Here is a 15,480-nt window from a genome sequence, read left to right on the forward strand (position 1 = left end):
CTCTGGACCAGGGGTCGGCAATGCCACTCGATCAATCCTCGATCAGGGACGGTCACGAAGCAGCAGCTCCTTGAAGAGCCGCATGCGGCTACGGAACCTCAGGTTGACTGACGCCCTGCTCTGAACCATGAGATTTTATATGTATATTTTTTTAATGAATAAGTGTTAAAAGTATACACACTTTTTTATTATTTGCATTGTATGATTAGTGAATGCGGCTGGGATTTGACAAATCTATCATTGTCAGTGTTACTATTCTAATTACAAATCAGGTCATAAGAAAATAAAAAAAATATTATGAACCACTTATACCACATGCTGTGTTGTATTATTGTTGCTTCGCGTACTATTGAAAATAAAGACTCATCATATAGCAAAAAATGTTTGCTTAACATGTTTACTTGAAATATTTTTTTTTGAAAAGTGTTCTTAGTGGGAGAAAGTGATGAGCAAGTAAAGAGGCGAATGCCAATTGAGCATTGGAGAGGCTATGAGAGATAGGGGAATGAGCCGTTCATTGCTGTTGGGTTTTAATAATGACTCGAGGCTTGCACACACAGTCAACGAAGCCGCCAAGCGGAGCCGATTATTCTTCGCGTGCTGCGTGCAGTGTGCACAGCCCGTCCTCCTCCAAACATTGAACATGTAAAGCGATTCATTTTTACAATCGTCACATAAATTCGCATGTCATTGATTCACAATCACACAACAACAATGCAAGCACACACACACACGCACACACACGCACACACACACGCACACACACACGCACACGCACGCACACACACACACACGCGCGCGCTAGTGCGTGCTCTCTCCCACGCAGTAAGATGTGCCCTGCGATATGCAGATCGCGTGACATTACCGCAGACGATTGCCGTGCAGGGGCAGTGTGACAGTCGCGGTCCGTCATACGACAGGAGAAGCTGAAGGGATTCTCCCAGACTCCGTCTCTCAGCCTTTCCTCGTTACCTTTCGAACATCACCGCTGAAAGCGTTACGATTCTCCCTGACGATGCTGTGCAACTATAAATCCTACAGCGGTCGTGCCACCATAACTAAAACAATTTTTCTCCTGCTCTTATCAGGAATGTGTGCACGTTGAGCGTCTTTCGCGCCGTACGTAGCCAGCCGTGTTCAGTGTTTGGGGATGTCACACTGAGGTGAAAGAGGGCATCTGGAATAGAGGAGCGTCTCTCCATCAACACTTCCCATCACCTCACTATATGGCAAAATCTCAGGACGTTACCATGGCCAATGCCACATGGGGCACCCCACCGTGCCACCACTTACTTCCTCCTGCCGAAGCACGTGCCTGCTGCTGTACAGCTGGCATGCGACCTTCGAAGTTTAACATGCACGCTTTCGCGACCAACATTATCCGTAACAATTGTTTTGGGTTCGGTCGCGTAAATATATAAATGTGTCGTTAAACCCACCACCACCCGACACAGCCAATAAGTCAGGGTTGTCACGTCAACAAAACCTGCCAATTCACTACTTGTGGTGGCGCGTTTAACGACACACATTTACGCGATCTAACTCAAAAACCTCTTATGGACCTTTAAAGCCTCGCCGTGTCTCTCTCCCACTCGCTGGCTTCGGGGCCCGACCTCTGCTTCAGGGGCGCCCGCGCTAGTCCGTCGCACGCACGGCGCTCTCACTCAACCGCAGCACGCTCCTTCCTCGTCCCTCGCTGTGTGTGTGTTCAATGCTGTGGGGCATGATAATGACGTGGTCCGCTCACACACTTTGAAACTGTTGTCGTGACGATGATCCCATAACGATCCCATAGCGATGCGGCCCGTCCTGGTGACCGCTGCACAACGAGCGCCACTGTCTCTGTTGCCGCCGTCCGTGACCTCTTGTCTATCCATCTTGCTCGATTGACCTCGCACATCGTGGGTCTCCGCAGTGTCTCACGTTCGCTTACCCGGCACGCTCCTCGTCTTACCTCAAACGTCCAATTCGTGTTCTGGCCCCTAATAATAATCCAGGAACATTCAGCATAGCCTTCTATGTCTTTGGCCTGAGTGCTTCGCTGAGGAAACTGGGTCTGCTCGCTTGTGTTTTATTGCCAATATGGCACGGCGCTGTATTCCAGACGAGTGGACCGCGCAGGCCTGGTTGCAGCACGCAAATCCTGAGCCAGCGTAGGGAAGATTCTATTTTCCAAAACTTTGCCTGACTTTCGAAGTTCTATATTTTCGAACGGCTCGGCTGAGTCTTCAGGACTCTTTTTTTTCACGAGCCTCCTTTTACGACGCTCATTACATCTTCTGCCGAATGTTTTTTTTTTTACAACGGAGCAAAGTGGAGTACAGCACTCGTAAACAGACCCACACGGACGAGGGGGCAGCATGAAACCCGCACAGGTCAACGACCCCGCAGCTTGCACGGTCTTCTACAGGCCATTGAGACTGCGCCGGATGTGAATATCTCATGCACGTGGCGACGCATTCGTGATCCACCGACCCCGTCTAAAGTGCGGGCATCACAGGGTGATCCCCAACGCCAATTCATTTCGGCCGCCAATGATGCGTTTTTTTTGTTCTCAAGATCTAAATGACAAATGTGCAATGCAGTACTTACACATTGCTGCAACCTGGTTCATGAACTCAAGATCACGTTTCAGTCAGCTCTCGGCAAGGCAATCGTTCAAAGCAAACATGGCGCGTTGATGAGCGCTGGGGGGCACGGCACCAATGTCGTGCACTTGTCCATGGAACTTCATGATGCTGAAGGCCCACTGGCCGAGTGGACGCCTGCTGCCATCCACCCCTCAGCAGGCCACCCTCTGGACCCGGCCTCTCATGACGCCGAGGGTCCGTGTGCTGGGAGCACCTTGACTGCTCGGCCATCAACAGAAGCACCACCCCTCCCCCGCCTCTCTCACTCGTTGGGCAACGAGGGTGGAGGCAACCATCGTCGAATATAAGAGCGACAGCTATGGCCACGAATGTACAGGCTTTATTTATCTAGGTACCCAAAACTATGGTGACTCGTGCTCACAGTAAAACGACGATACAGCTTCACGAAACTAAATGGTGCTGCGTATAATGCACAAACTGTAGTAGATCATTCCATGCGATCAAGAAAGTTGTAGTCATTGCTGAATAAAAAAAATGTGACGTTAAAAAAGTATGTTTCGTCAAATAAAAAAAAAATAGGCCAAACTTTTATTTGACGTACTGTTAGTTGAGTTAAGTGACTTATGTCTTCTGAATAAAACCTGAGAAATGTCCATGGGAAATGTTTTGGGCAACATTCACCTTGCGTCTCGTTTATAAAAAAATGCCTTTTGGCAAACGCACTCTGCTTTACATTTAAACCAGCACATTGACACACACACGCACACGTGCACACGCTGCGTGTATGTGCGTGTGTGCGCGTGTGTCACACGGTCAAGTGTCTTGGCCATTGCATGAGGTTGTTGAGAAGGAAGTACAGCCAGGCAATTGCTTCATTGAGTGCAGAAGTTGCCATGGGAATGCTCTTTCTCAACACCAGCAAATCAGCCGTTTTCCGAGCTGCATAGCTTCAAGCGGCCAAAGTGGCAATGTTGGGCAAGATGCCCGACTTCCTCAGTCCTACGCGATGTCAAGGCTGCCACGGACAAAGGGTGCTGTAATGGGAGTGTTGCTAAATATCGCTCTCGCTCTCTCATGAATCCATCTCGACCACAGAGAAGAGGCCGAAAAGAACATACCAATGGAGCAGCCCTTCAGCGTGAAAGGGGGGGCTTGGAAGCTGGGGCGGTCAATGCTCCAATCGGAGTGCATTCTCAGGAAGTGTGCCCTAGATCCTGGCATTTGGATTGAAGAAACAACTCTGGGCAAAACGGTTTCTCAAGTACATGGGTCTCAAACAGAGGCAGTGCGCACACAACCCACCCTACACTCGGTAACTTAATTTAATTTTGATTGTAGCCAGCTCTGAAAGCGGCACCGGTCCATAAATGTGGTTCAGCATTTATCTACCACATTAAGGCACATTTTTTCGTACCGTATTGTGGTCGGTGGAACGGAGACCTGGGCCTTAACGCTGACCAATAAATACCTTCAGGTGCCAGTGTGTCTCTGAGCCTTTGAGCAATGCCCTGAGGGTATCAAATTGTCCCTTTGAAAACTTCGTGGAGGAATTTCTCAAGTGTGCCAGTTTGTCTCTCTGAGCCCCGAGGTTTAGCTCACGATGGCGAGGGCGCTTCAAGGCCTCACAATGTCCAGCTGCACCTGTGACCCCCCCCCCCCCCCCCCCAAAAGGATTCCTCCACCACGTGACGCGGATAAAGTGCAGTGAGGTGCAGAACACGAAACTACAGCGGAGCGCACAGTCGATTACAGAGGCAGGGGAGAGTATCCCATTCAGAATGTCTCAACTAAAATTCTTGTTCACATTAAACATCATTCTGATTGCAGCATACTACGTCATACGCAGCATTGATCTCCGTCGCACCGAGATCGCTTCACTTTGCATTTGAAACCCATTCAGTGCTTGTTCTGTTCGTTTGAGCAACACTTTGCGATTACCCTTGTAATGTTTATATTGTACCTGCATGATAGCCGAAAAGCATCTGGCCTGGCCTGCTGGCAGCACGCTCAACGTTGAGTCCGCTTGGCACAGGATGACAAGGAACGTTCGTGCAGCAAACATTGCATGCAGAGACTGTTGCTTTTGGCAGGGATGAGACGGCATAGTGAATGGGCCAGGATGGTGGTGGGTTTGCTCTCCAATCAAGTGTATGCACGCATAGATCAAATGCCCCGAGAAGCCTCTCAAATTGATTTAACATTCCGGAATGAATGTGTGTTGTCCTTATCAAACAGCTCTTATGCAAAACATGCTGCTGGTTCTTCTTTTGTAAGGCTGATGTCGATGCGGAGCAACAACTTACAGTTTCACACTCAGGTGGTCAGGCCAGACAACAGCGTCAGGAGCAGCAGAGTGTGATGTCTCCTTCGTATTTGTGGATCGAGCCATTGCGTCGTCAGACGTTGCACGGTCTGTTCTGGATGACCACAGTCGCACACTGCTGGAGCGTTTAAACATTTCCATTTGTGCATCAAGTATCCGCATCTGCCATGGTTTGTGCAGTGGATGCGGTATAGGATGGACCATGAGCTTCGTGGAAGATCAAAACCAGGCATCTTCTGCGTTGGGTCTTTCACAGAAGATCCCTGGTTTTGATCTTCCACGAAAACTGAATATCATGAAGTCCCAAGGCCTTGTAGTTGATGGCGAGTTTAAAAAAAAATACATGGACGGATATTAATATGAATGAGTTATAACGATGCTAACTTATTCTTTTTCGATGCGAATAAAGTGATCTCGGGTTGTTAATAAGGGGTGTTAATACGGGGTGCAGGCCTCTGCGTGGTCCTGATCTGCTGCGTAATAAGTGGCTGTTAACTTTGTACGGCACTTGCACTTGGTGACTTTGGTTTGCGCAGCATACGGGGGGAAGGAGAGAGCTTGTCCATAAGCTGTGTGAATGCCAGAACCCCACGTATATCGGTAAGTCAGTGTGTTGTATGTATGTTGTGTTGCATGTACGTTGAACTTAATAATATCTTGCCAGAAAGTGGCCTCTGACTAGGCATGTATGTGGGCGCACACATAAATGTGTTTGTATGTCGAAGTCTGGCTGTCCGCCCCATGATGCGAGTTGTAATTACTGGCAAAACGTCGTACGTGAACTGTAAATGTTGTGGGTTCTACTCTCCAACACACCGGTGCGCTGAACTAGTAATGCATTAGCATGTTTTGTTTACGTGACAGACCTTACTGATTGGCTGTGTCGGGTGGTGGCGGGTTTAACGACACATTTACAGGAGGTCCCATGATAGGAGGTCCCATGATGACACATTTATATCTACGCCATCTAACCCAAAAACCCTCTTACATATAATTTTGGTCGCGAAAGCAGACTAGGTGTAAAACTAAAGTTAGTCTATTGGCAATTCGTGTGTGGTGGGGAAAAGTCTGGATACTCCCGTAACTTCCAAGACATCTGGCAAGTGTGAAAGAGTAGGCCAAATGCCTTCTCGAGATGCTCTCCAGAGTTTCTGCTATGGGAGGGCAACATTTTATCCCAAATACAACGATTGCCAAATTCAAACACAAGTGTCATTCATTGTGTTGACCCCAGTGTGCTGCCTGCCCAAGATTTGAACTCGCAGCTTGCCATTTGTGAGCTCACCATAGAAGCAGCGCAAAGCGTCGTTCTGCATGCAATGGGCTGGTGAGAAGTCACCGTGAAGTCTGTTCCCCTCTCACACCGCGTGTTGTTATCATGACGCCAATTGGATAGAACGCGATTGAGTGAATGGAGCTACGCCACGCAAGTAGAATAATTACGAGTACAGCACACCGGTGTGTTGGAGAGTAAACCCACAACATTTACAATTCCAATACCATGACGTTTCACCAGTAATTACAACCAGCATCATCAGGCTGTGGCATGTTTTGTTTAAGTGACAAACCTTACTAATTGGCTGCGTCAGATGGTGACGGGTTTAACGACACATTTATATTTACGCGATCTAACCCAAAAAACTCTATTATGGATATGTCGAACTTCTTTCGCACCGTACGTAGCCAACCGTGATAATCGCGGGGGGGGGGGGGCATGCGGAAATCGCCCGCACACGTGCGTGATTTAGCCGAGTGGCACTTTGGTTTAAAGCGGGCAGTCGTGGAAATTCCAGCTATGGCGAGGCGCGAGTGGCTCCAAGGACAACCGCTGGCTGACTTCACGCAGCCCTCGAGGAAGTGAAGGGCTCGCGTCAGTGCTCGAGCCGCGTGTGGCGCCCAGGGGAACTCGCCGCGACCTCGTGCTACGCCAGCCGGAGTGTCCACTCGTCGACGACGGGGTTTAAGACGCGGCGAGCACGCCAGTAATGTTTACACGCGGATAGGTCGGTTCTGGCCATTCACTATTTGCTTTGCGAACGATTCGAATAAACTCGTCCGATGTTGCCCACGAAATGTTTTGAGCATCAGTGGTAACAAGCTAGAGGATTGTAATCAGGTGCGCTGATAAGAAAGTTACAACTAGCAGAAGTCAACATTCCTCGGATTGCAGGCCCCTTATCTGATGGAACAAAACTGGCTGCAGTTTGGAACAGAATTGTCCACAATTGCATGATGCAAAAGTAAAAGGAGTCTTTGAAGCACGTGGAATGATACAAAATAACTTTGGAGTACCCACTAGAACGCAAACATGTGCAGCTCCCTGTTCCAGCCAAAAGTAAAAGTGGTCTCTTGCTCAAATGAGCATTGACACAGTGCGCATCTATTTACAGCCCTGAGCCAGTGGTGGGAATTCCTCATTCCTATGACAAGGGTGAGTTTATCCATAGCACAACCAATGTTGACTTCCTCCACAATTGGGTACTTATTTTGTTGACTCCAGAGAGATGATGGCCTGAATTAGTGCCACTGGTCGCCTTTCGTGTGGCCCCGGACAAAACACAAATGTGAAAACACCGCCCATCATCATCATCATCGCGCTGTTGTCAAACCTTAATGGTTTCAAATGTGTGGTGGCCCTGGGCTGAGTCAACCCCCCTTCCCCCCAATGGGGAACGGAACTTGCAACCTTTCTAATTGCGAGCCACTTGCTCGACGGCTGAGCCACCCGGCATTTCATCGCGATATCCCCAACGTGTTTCCAAACGTTGGCAATAGAAAACGGCAGCGCATTTACTCCAGCGGCACGACCATGAGGGTCCACGTACTTCCGGGGACATTTTTTGGGAGATTTTGAAGCACACATGCTGCTACAGATACAAAACGAATGCAAACGTGATGAACCGCGTTTGGAATACGGCAAGAGAGAGAGAGAGGGGAAGCTCTTAACGCCGTGGCGTAACTCAAGATCGGAATCTTGGGCGACACCACAAAGGCTGGCCCAAAGGCATGTCTGAGCGGTCTGGGCAAACAGGAAGGGGCGGAGCGGCGTCGTCGTTGGTCAATGTCCACGCACCAAGGACTCAAGGAGATGTTTCCTCATCAAGAATGATTTTTTGTTAAGGATTTACAGGAGGTGTGAACAGTGGGAGGCGGAGGTGGCAGCCTGGGGGGGGGGGGGGGGTATAGGTTTCTGTACCGGACGTGGATCTCTGTGCAGACCTTTGTGGAGGTGCCTGGCCAGCTATTGAGCCAGGGATAGAAGGGGGTGGGGTCCTAAGGTGAGAGGGCACGTGGAGGTATGACGGCAGGTGCGACAGGTGTACCGGTTGCAGTCGCGTCGTATCACCGTGGAGATCCTCCGTGGCGACCCTGCGGCCGCGCCACCGCGAGGCGGCAGCTGTCTGTCCGCGGTGCTCACCGGGTGGTCCTTGAATGTCCAAAATACGTTTCGTGGTTGGGATCGTTTCTTCTTGTCGAATTGTGCACATCCCGTGAAATGTAAGCCGATTCGAGGGATGTGTTTTTTGGGGGGGAGGGGGGGGTCGCTTGTTTTAATAAAGGGCCACCCGAGTGCGTACTTGTGCATGTGATTGCCCATTGGCTACAAGATCGTGTTATCAACATCTAGCTGACTGCTACAATACGTGCAGGAGGTGCAAGGAGCTGTGTTTCGTATGATTTTCAGCACAGTAACCTCATCATCGTGTGTCGTACCAGCGCACCAAATCCAATTCACATGGCGTGGGTCTCGTTAATGTTCCAGACAGAAAACAAACCCCAACGGCACACAAGCGCATTGCTCCCACTGCCATTAATACGTGTGACGGGAAATCATCCAATAGCTTCATGCCAACAATCTAAGCTTGCCGCTATTATACGTTGTTTCAGGAACGGACTGAATTTCGAATCGGAAGCCCCCCCCCCCCTCCGCTATGGAAGCCTGAAAGTTAAGTTGCCATGAAAACTCAAATATGAAAATGCTAATTCACGAGGATATTTGAAATGAAAAAAATGTCAGGACAAAGTTTGCATCTAAACAATGTTAACGGTTTACGATATGTAACAACACGTGTTGTTGCGATATGTAACAACACTTGTTGTTACGATATGTAACAACACGTGTTGTTACGATATGTAACAACACGTGTTGTTACGATATGTAACAACACTTAATGGAATGAATGTCAACTTCTGTTGGAGAAGGCGATCTGCTCGTTTTGATTCCCGGCCACGACCACCATCAGTGGCGAGTGGGATCAGAACCAGCCCTGGGCCCCCGCCTTGCCCAGCGCACAACGACCAGCGTGGTCCAGCGGCGTGGTCAACCAGCCCCCAGGACCGCCAAGGACTCCGTCAAAGGGCTTTACTTAGAGCAGGGCTGGGGAACCTTTTTTCTGCCAAAGGCCATTTGTATATGTATAACATCGTTCGCGGGCCATACAAAATTATCAACTTAAAAATTTGCCCGTAATATTTGGTCAAACATTTCATTAACTCGCCCCTAATGTGATGGCTGGAACTGCTTCGCTTTGGCGAGGCGTGTGATGTTAGCTGGTATTGATGATGCTGCTACTCGCAGCTGCTTTTACAAGTTTGCTCCTAGAGCTTTATTTAACTTCGAGTCCCGCCTGCGGTTGCTTGGCAGGGCCACACCAAATGATTTCGCGGGGCCTTATACGGCCCGCGGGCCGGACGTTCCCCACCCCTGACTTACAGGTACATTTATGGCACAATTCAGAACAAGCTCAGGTGCTGAGGAACAATGACGCTAAGTGTTGATTTGAAGCTTTCGTGACTGCAGGAATTCATACTCTCTGGTTCGTTCGGTAAAGTCACGTGGGTAGAAGAAACAATAATAATCGAACACGACGTTTCGGTCGCAACACAAGCGTGTGTCATCAGGTGAGAAATAACTCCTGCAGCCACGAAAGCTCAATCATTGGAAGGACGTGATAATGCACGTCAAGTTTTAGCTGCTGTGATTTTCACTCACCCACCCGTGCTGTTTTCGTTTACTAATTCAAGCAACAAAACCCCTCCCCCGCCCTCCCGTGCCTATATAAAGCCACAACAGCAGATTATGTATTCTCACCTGATGACGGACGCTTGTGTAGCGACCGAAACGTCGTGTTCTATTATTATGATTATTTTTTATTTATGTCTACGTGACTTTACCGAAAGAACCAGAGAGTACGTCGAGTGCTAGACGTCAATTCCCATCGTCTTCTTTTTTTTCCTTTACACGGCTGACGTGGACGTAGAGCAACAACGATAGTTTTACACTGATGTAAGTTATAATAATAACACATACACACGCAATCCAAGTCACCCCACTATGGATACTTCAAAATACACGGTCTAGAAAAAAAAAGACATAAACGTGCTAAATCCATCAAACTGTCAATCGTTTTAATAACTCGAAAAAAATTACCGTTGCGATATTAAGAATTTGCAAGCTGCGGGGAATGTGTTTGAAGGAAACCTTGTTATAAATATCCACAAAACGGGCGAGACGTGATTGCGAGCCAAAAGCGGGAGACACTGAGGGCACCTTGTCATGATTAAGGCACCGAATTAGTAGCGCTGAGTGATTACAAGTGGGTTTTCATCTCCAGCCACGCTGGGGAGTGGGTCGCCCACGTCACTGCCAAAAGGACTTCAATTCCCCTTTTGAAAGCAAAGTGGCCAGGTGAAGGCACTGCCAAGCACGTACGTAAGCGCGCGCAGGTGCAGTCTGACGATAATTAAATCTTAATTCCAGGTCCATGATGGTTTGGGCTTTGTCCAGCACAAGTTTGCCTGGCCACGTGAGCCTTCGCCGTTGAAGAGACCCTTGTAAATACCACTTTTGAACACGACGTTTCCTTGATCAGTGGCGGCACGGTGAGATCGTCAACCCTGCGTCGGTATTCTTGGAAGTTATCATCGGATGGGATTGGTTGGATGATCGCGGCCGCTTTGAAAACTCCGGTAATAATAATAATATGTTAGCAAAACTTGCTGGCAAAGGAAAACAACGTTCTGTTCTGCGTGCCAAAACACTCGAGCTAAAATGTGAAAAGACGTGAACGTACCACTGACTTTCCCAAGAGGGTTATGAGCTAGGGGTGCGGTGGGGGGGGTCTGGGAGGGAGTGCCCCTGCAAGAGCCATCGCTGCCGAGCGCTCCTCGGTTGTGGTCGTGCGGCAGTCGCGGAAACAATTGCGACCTCAAGAGCCTCACAACAATTGGGGTAGAAACTGCTTTGCAGTGGAAAGATTTCCCCTATTCTATAGAGACGGGAAGCATTCTGCGCTTAACTGGACAGCACGTCTGCTGCTGCTGCTGAGACCATGCAAAGGGGCTGATGGGGGCCCAACCTGCACCACCTCCACCCCCCCCCTGGCCCCGTTGAAGGCTTAACCCCCACCTCTCCTCCGCCGTTCTAAATTCTTATTGTCAAGTCAAAAACATGTTTTGGTAGAGCCTTTAACTCTTATTCCACAGGGGGTGAGAGCCACAGAGGAATGCGCGATTGACAAGAGCTCATCGCATCGCTAATCGTTCGCTTCGGCGTTCAACGTTCGCTTCAAGTCTCACCGTGTCGTGCCCTGGGTTTCTGTCTGCTTACACTATTTGGTTGCTGTACGTACGGATGTACGTTGAACTTCTTTCGCGCCGTACGTAGCCAACCGTGCTAATCGATGGTGCGGGGGAAGGACGGAAAATACTGAACGCAAAAAGAAGTTCTCAAGAAATGGTGTTTTAATCGAGATGTTTGACTTAACAACAACAATGATGATAATCCACTTTGCGAAGCTATCATTGGTGATAGCCAGGTCGCTTCTGAAACAGAGCTATATAGCTCAATGGGCCTTACCTGGTCACATAAAAAACAAGTAAAATAAAAACGTGTCCCCTGATAACAAGGCCATGCTACAGGACAAAATAAAAATCAATAAAGGTGTGTATATAATAATTGTAAAACATATTATATTACTGCACAGGCTTCTGCGGTTATGCTGTATACCTCCCGGCATGATTCAAGTGAATTTTGTTGAACCAGATGTCCTACCCCAGCACCTCCGATTATCACAGTTGTCAGAGTACCGTGCCAAGAAGTTCACCGTACTTAAAGTACATACAACTCAAGAGACCACGATTCGAGTGTCATTTGCGAGAGTGGAATGGGGTCACAAAAAATTACAGAGGCAAAAAATAATAATAAAGTACAGCAATGAAGCAGAACAGAACTCGCAACACGGGGAGTAAAACGTCGGACATTGTGCTGAACCACGTGCGCTTGGAACCAGACAACTCGGAGGGTTATGCCAATCGCAGGAGCTGAAGCCTGCAATGTTGGCAATAATGACCTTGGTCTGTGTTTTTTTTCTTCAATCGAGGTCACACATGTACGCGGCCGCGCTGAAGTGACATTGTCAGGAATTTGACGCCACTTTGCTATGCGCAGTCAATAACGGAGCTGCTGTCTGCCCTGAAAAGGCAGCTACTGGGCTCCAATTGTTGGCAACGCAACAAATGGCTCTCCCTCCCCCCGGTTGCATTTCACGGCCGAAAAGCCAAAGCAGTCGAGGCTACAGGAGGAAATCAAAAAGCTTCACGCAGCAAATACAACATGGATTTCACCCCAATGTTCCGAGGCCATTGTGGTCCCATTGAGCCGGAGTGGCGGATTTGCCTTCACAGCCGGACGACCGAGCACGCAGCAGCGCACAGCCAATGGCGACTTCGCAGCCGAACTATCATCACGGCGACATGTTCCCCGCTTCAATTGCGAACAGATTCGCCTCAGCCGTTAGATGTCCTCTTCTAGGACGCGCGAAAGTCGCTTAACTTTCTCCTTCTGAGAATATGCAATTATTACACATTCACAGGAGTGTATACATGAACACAATTGTGCATTCGTTGGTACATTGTCACGTAAAAAGCAGATATTTTGACGTTCATGTGCAAAATAGTGGACGACGCTGGTCCAGTGAATGGATTTGTTGAGCGCAATGCCCACTGCGGTTACTCTTGAGAGCGCTGAGGTCCCAAAGAGAACCGAGTGAGCACGCCGGGGGCTTAACAACAAAAAATGAGATTTAAAAACGAGAGGCTCGCAGCTGGGCACGCAGAGTTGGCACGGTGGTTCACTTCCACGTGAAAACAGCTGTTTGCACATTTCCAAACAGAAGAATAGCGGCCGAGCGTTTGTATCCATAGAAGAGACATTTAAAGTGTAAATATATTTTTGAAGTCGTGAAGAAATTATTATAATGTTTGTTTTTTTTGCTTATGCACTTACGTTTTTTTGTATGCACTTAAAACATATCATTATTATTATTCGGATAAACAAAACAGGACGTGGATGTGTAAAGTGAGTCAAGAAGACCGTGCCCAACACAGAATGCCAGGAGGACGGAAACACCTTGGCTTGACCCTTTAATCCCAGAGGTGCACAGGGGTGAAGCCTACCCCGACCGAGCAGCACGCGTTTATCAAAACAGCTTCGCATCGAGTCGGCTTTAAGGCAGGTCCCGTTAAAATCCGTCTGACTCCGAACAAGAAGGGGCTAATCTAGAAGATAACACTAATCCCACACTCAGGAAGTTTATCCAAAATCTCCATTCTCCCATCGGGAAACACAACAGAGGCCGTTTGTAAATCTCTGGTACAATATACACTCTAGTGGTCTAGTTGGTGACTCCATGAAGGTGCACAGGAAGGCTCTGCGTGTCAGTGCTATGTAGGTCTTTGTACGTCTGGATATGTGCGGAGCGGTAGTGTGGTGGTTAGCACGATGCGCTACAAACCCCGCAACCCGAGTTCGATTCCCGCTCACGGCCAACACCAGTCACGATTATCTGAACCGGTGCTGGCTTTCCCCTAAGTCCGCTCTGCCTCAAACGAGTCCCCAGTGCGATGTTTAAATGTCACCACTTGGGAGACAAAGGTGGCCGGGCGTGGTACTGTCCACCCACCCCCTCGTGTGGCTTACCAGCCTTCATAGGTGCTTGGTAACAGCACTTGCCCCAACAGTCTGTGAAGGCTATACGGGGGATCTTTGTCTTTGGATATGCAGGGCTGTGCACCATGTTTTTGGACTCTGCAGGGATCTCCGAGCTTCCGTCCTACTCTTGCGCCCACTCAGTCGCTCCTGAAGCAGTAATCTCATGGACGTGTTAAGCGAGACTCCGACAGCAGATAACTGCATGGAATCACCTCGAGCATGCTGTGGCTTTGCTCTCCAGCACACCGGTGTGCTGTACTTGTAACCAATTGGCACGTTCTTTTACGTGACAAACCTTACTAATTGGCTGTGTCTAGTGGTGGTGGGTTTAACGACACAATTGTACATTTAAACGATCTAACCCCCCACAAAAAAATCTGTATTATTATGCATGTCTGCGTATGCAATTGCACATTGTAATATACATTAAAAAACGTGTTTTACCAAAATATAAAAAAGTCTTAGCTTGGAAAACCACACCCAGGTTTTCACGTGCAGAACATTGGTCACAAGCAGAAAGGCACGTGGTCATAACATCTCTCAGTTTTGTTCCGAATTGTAGAAAAAAACAATTTTTGCAATGTTGCATCATATCAAAAAGTGTCTGGATCCAGTCAGAAGCATTGCTGACCTCCAACAAAGTGGTATTCATGAATGATGTGGGTTATGTCAGACTGCCATTTATTACGATGTTGACTGGCCAGATAAGAAGTGGCCAAATGTAACAAATAATCTCAACAACATTGCGCCAATTACTGGTGCCATTATATTTTGCAGGGAAGATCCGCTCCTCTCCATGCCAGCATTACCCAACTGACTGCTTGGAATGTTGGGCTTGTCATTCCCAGTGTGGTGCGTGTGCTAGGCCCTCTCCTCGACTGAGAATTAAACTTCTCTCTGGCACATTTACGTGACAAATTGCCTGAGCCGGGGCTCCCCGTGGAGTCTTCCTGTTGTCCGTGGCTACTCAAGAACCCAGAGAGGAGACGGTGGTTCTTGCTGTTGTTGTCAGCCCCTAAGCTTCCCACTGATGGGGGGAAAGACCTCCCGCTAGTTTCGTCCGTTCTCTCCTTCCCTTCGCTGCTCCTGTCCCAGTGGTGCCCTGTGAATACTTTGATTTCATCTCGACCACCTCTTCCCTAAGCTTAATCTTCAACTTCCGCTGTCTTTCGCTGCTTAATTTGCCTTCTCTTGGTCGCCGCTCCACGCTTTATTATTATTTTGTTGCCCAGAGAAGATTTTAACCATCATAAAATACTCATCACGACCACCGTATCTTAAACAAGATCAAGTTATTGTCCATAGAAGCGCAGTTGCCAGCCGTCCGTGTACGACATGTTCCACGACGCATGCATTGTGCGCAAGGCATGGCCTCACAAACGAGTTGGTGTTGGACTCTCACCAGCGCTCAAATGAAGTCTCCCTGATTTGGGGTCTTGTTCGGCTTAATCTAACGACGTGAAAACTGGGGAGCACTACAAACCTTCCTTTGGTTTGTAGCATCACACGCTGCAGCTATGGGGCTGACACATTGCACTCGGTATGTGGCAGTCACTGGGCAGTGGTTCATCTCT

At 48.6% G+C, this 15,480-nt stretch overlaps 1 protein-coding gene across 8 annotated transcripts in view; it reads right to left on the reverse strand.

Annotated features, from left to right (window-relative positions):
• The window catches only part of SEMA3F (semaphorin 3F), a 377,495-nt gene that overhangs the window by 105,315 nt on the left and 256,700 nt on the right, over positions 1-15,480 (reverse strand). For 3 of the 8 annotated variants that reach the window (XM_078609410.1, XM_078609409.1, XM_078609408.1), the window contains one exon: positions 8,238-8,341. The exons of the other annotated variants lie outside the window; for them this stretch is intronic. In XM_078609410.1, coding sequence (XP_078465536.1) covers positions 8,238-8,341 — 104 coding nt within the window. The remainder of the gene's footprint in view (positions 1-8,237; positions 8,342-15,480) is intronic. 8 annotated transcript variants of the gene reach the window in all.

This window comes from Lampetra planeri, chromosome 32, assembly GCF_965212315.1.
Source record: "Lampetra planeri chromosome 32, kcLamPlan1.2.h2, whole genome shotgun sequence".
NCBI lineage: Eukaryota > Metazoa > Chordata > Hyperoartia > Petromyzontiformes > Petromyzontidae > Lampetra > Lampetra planeri.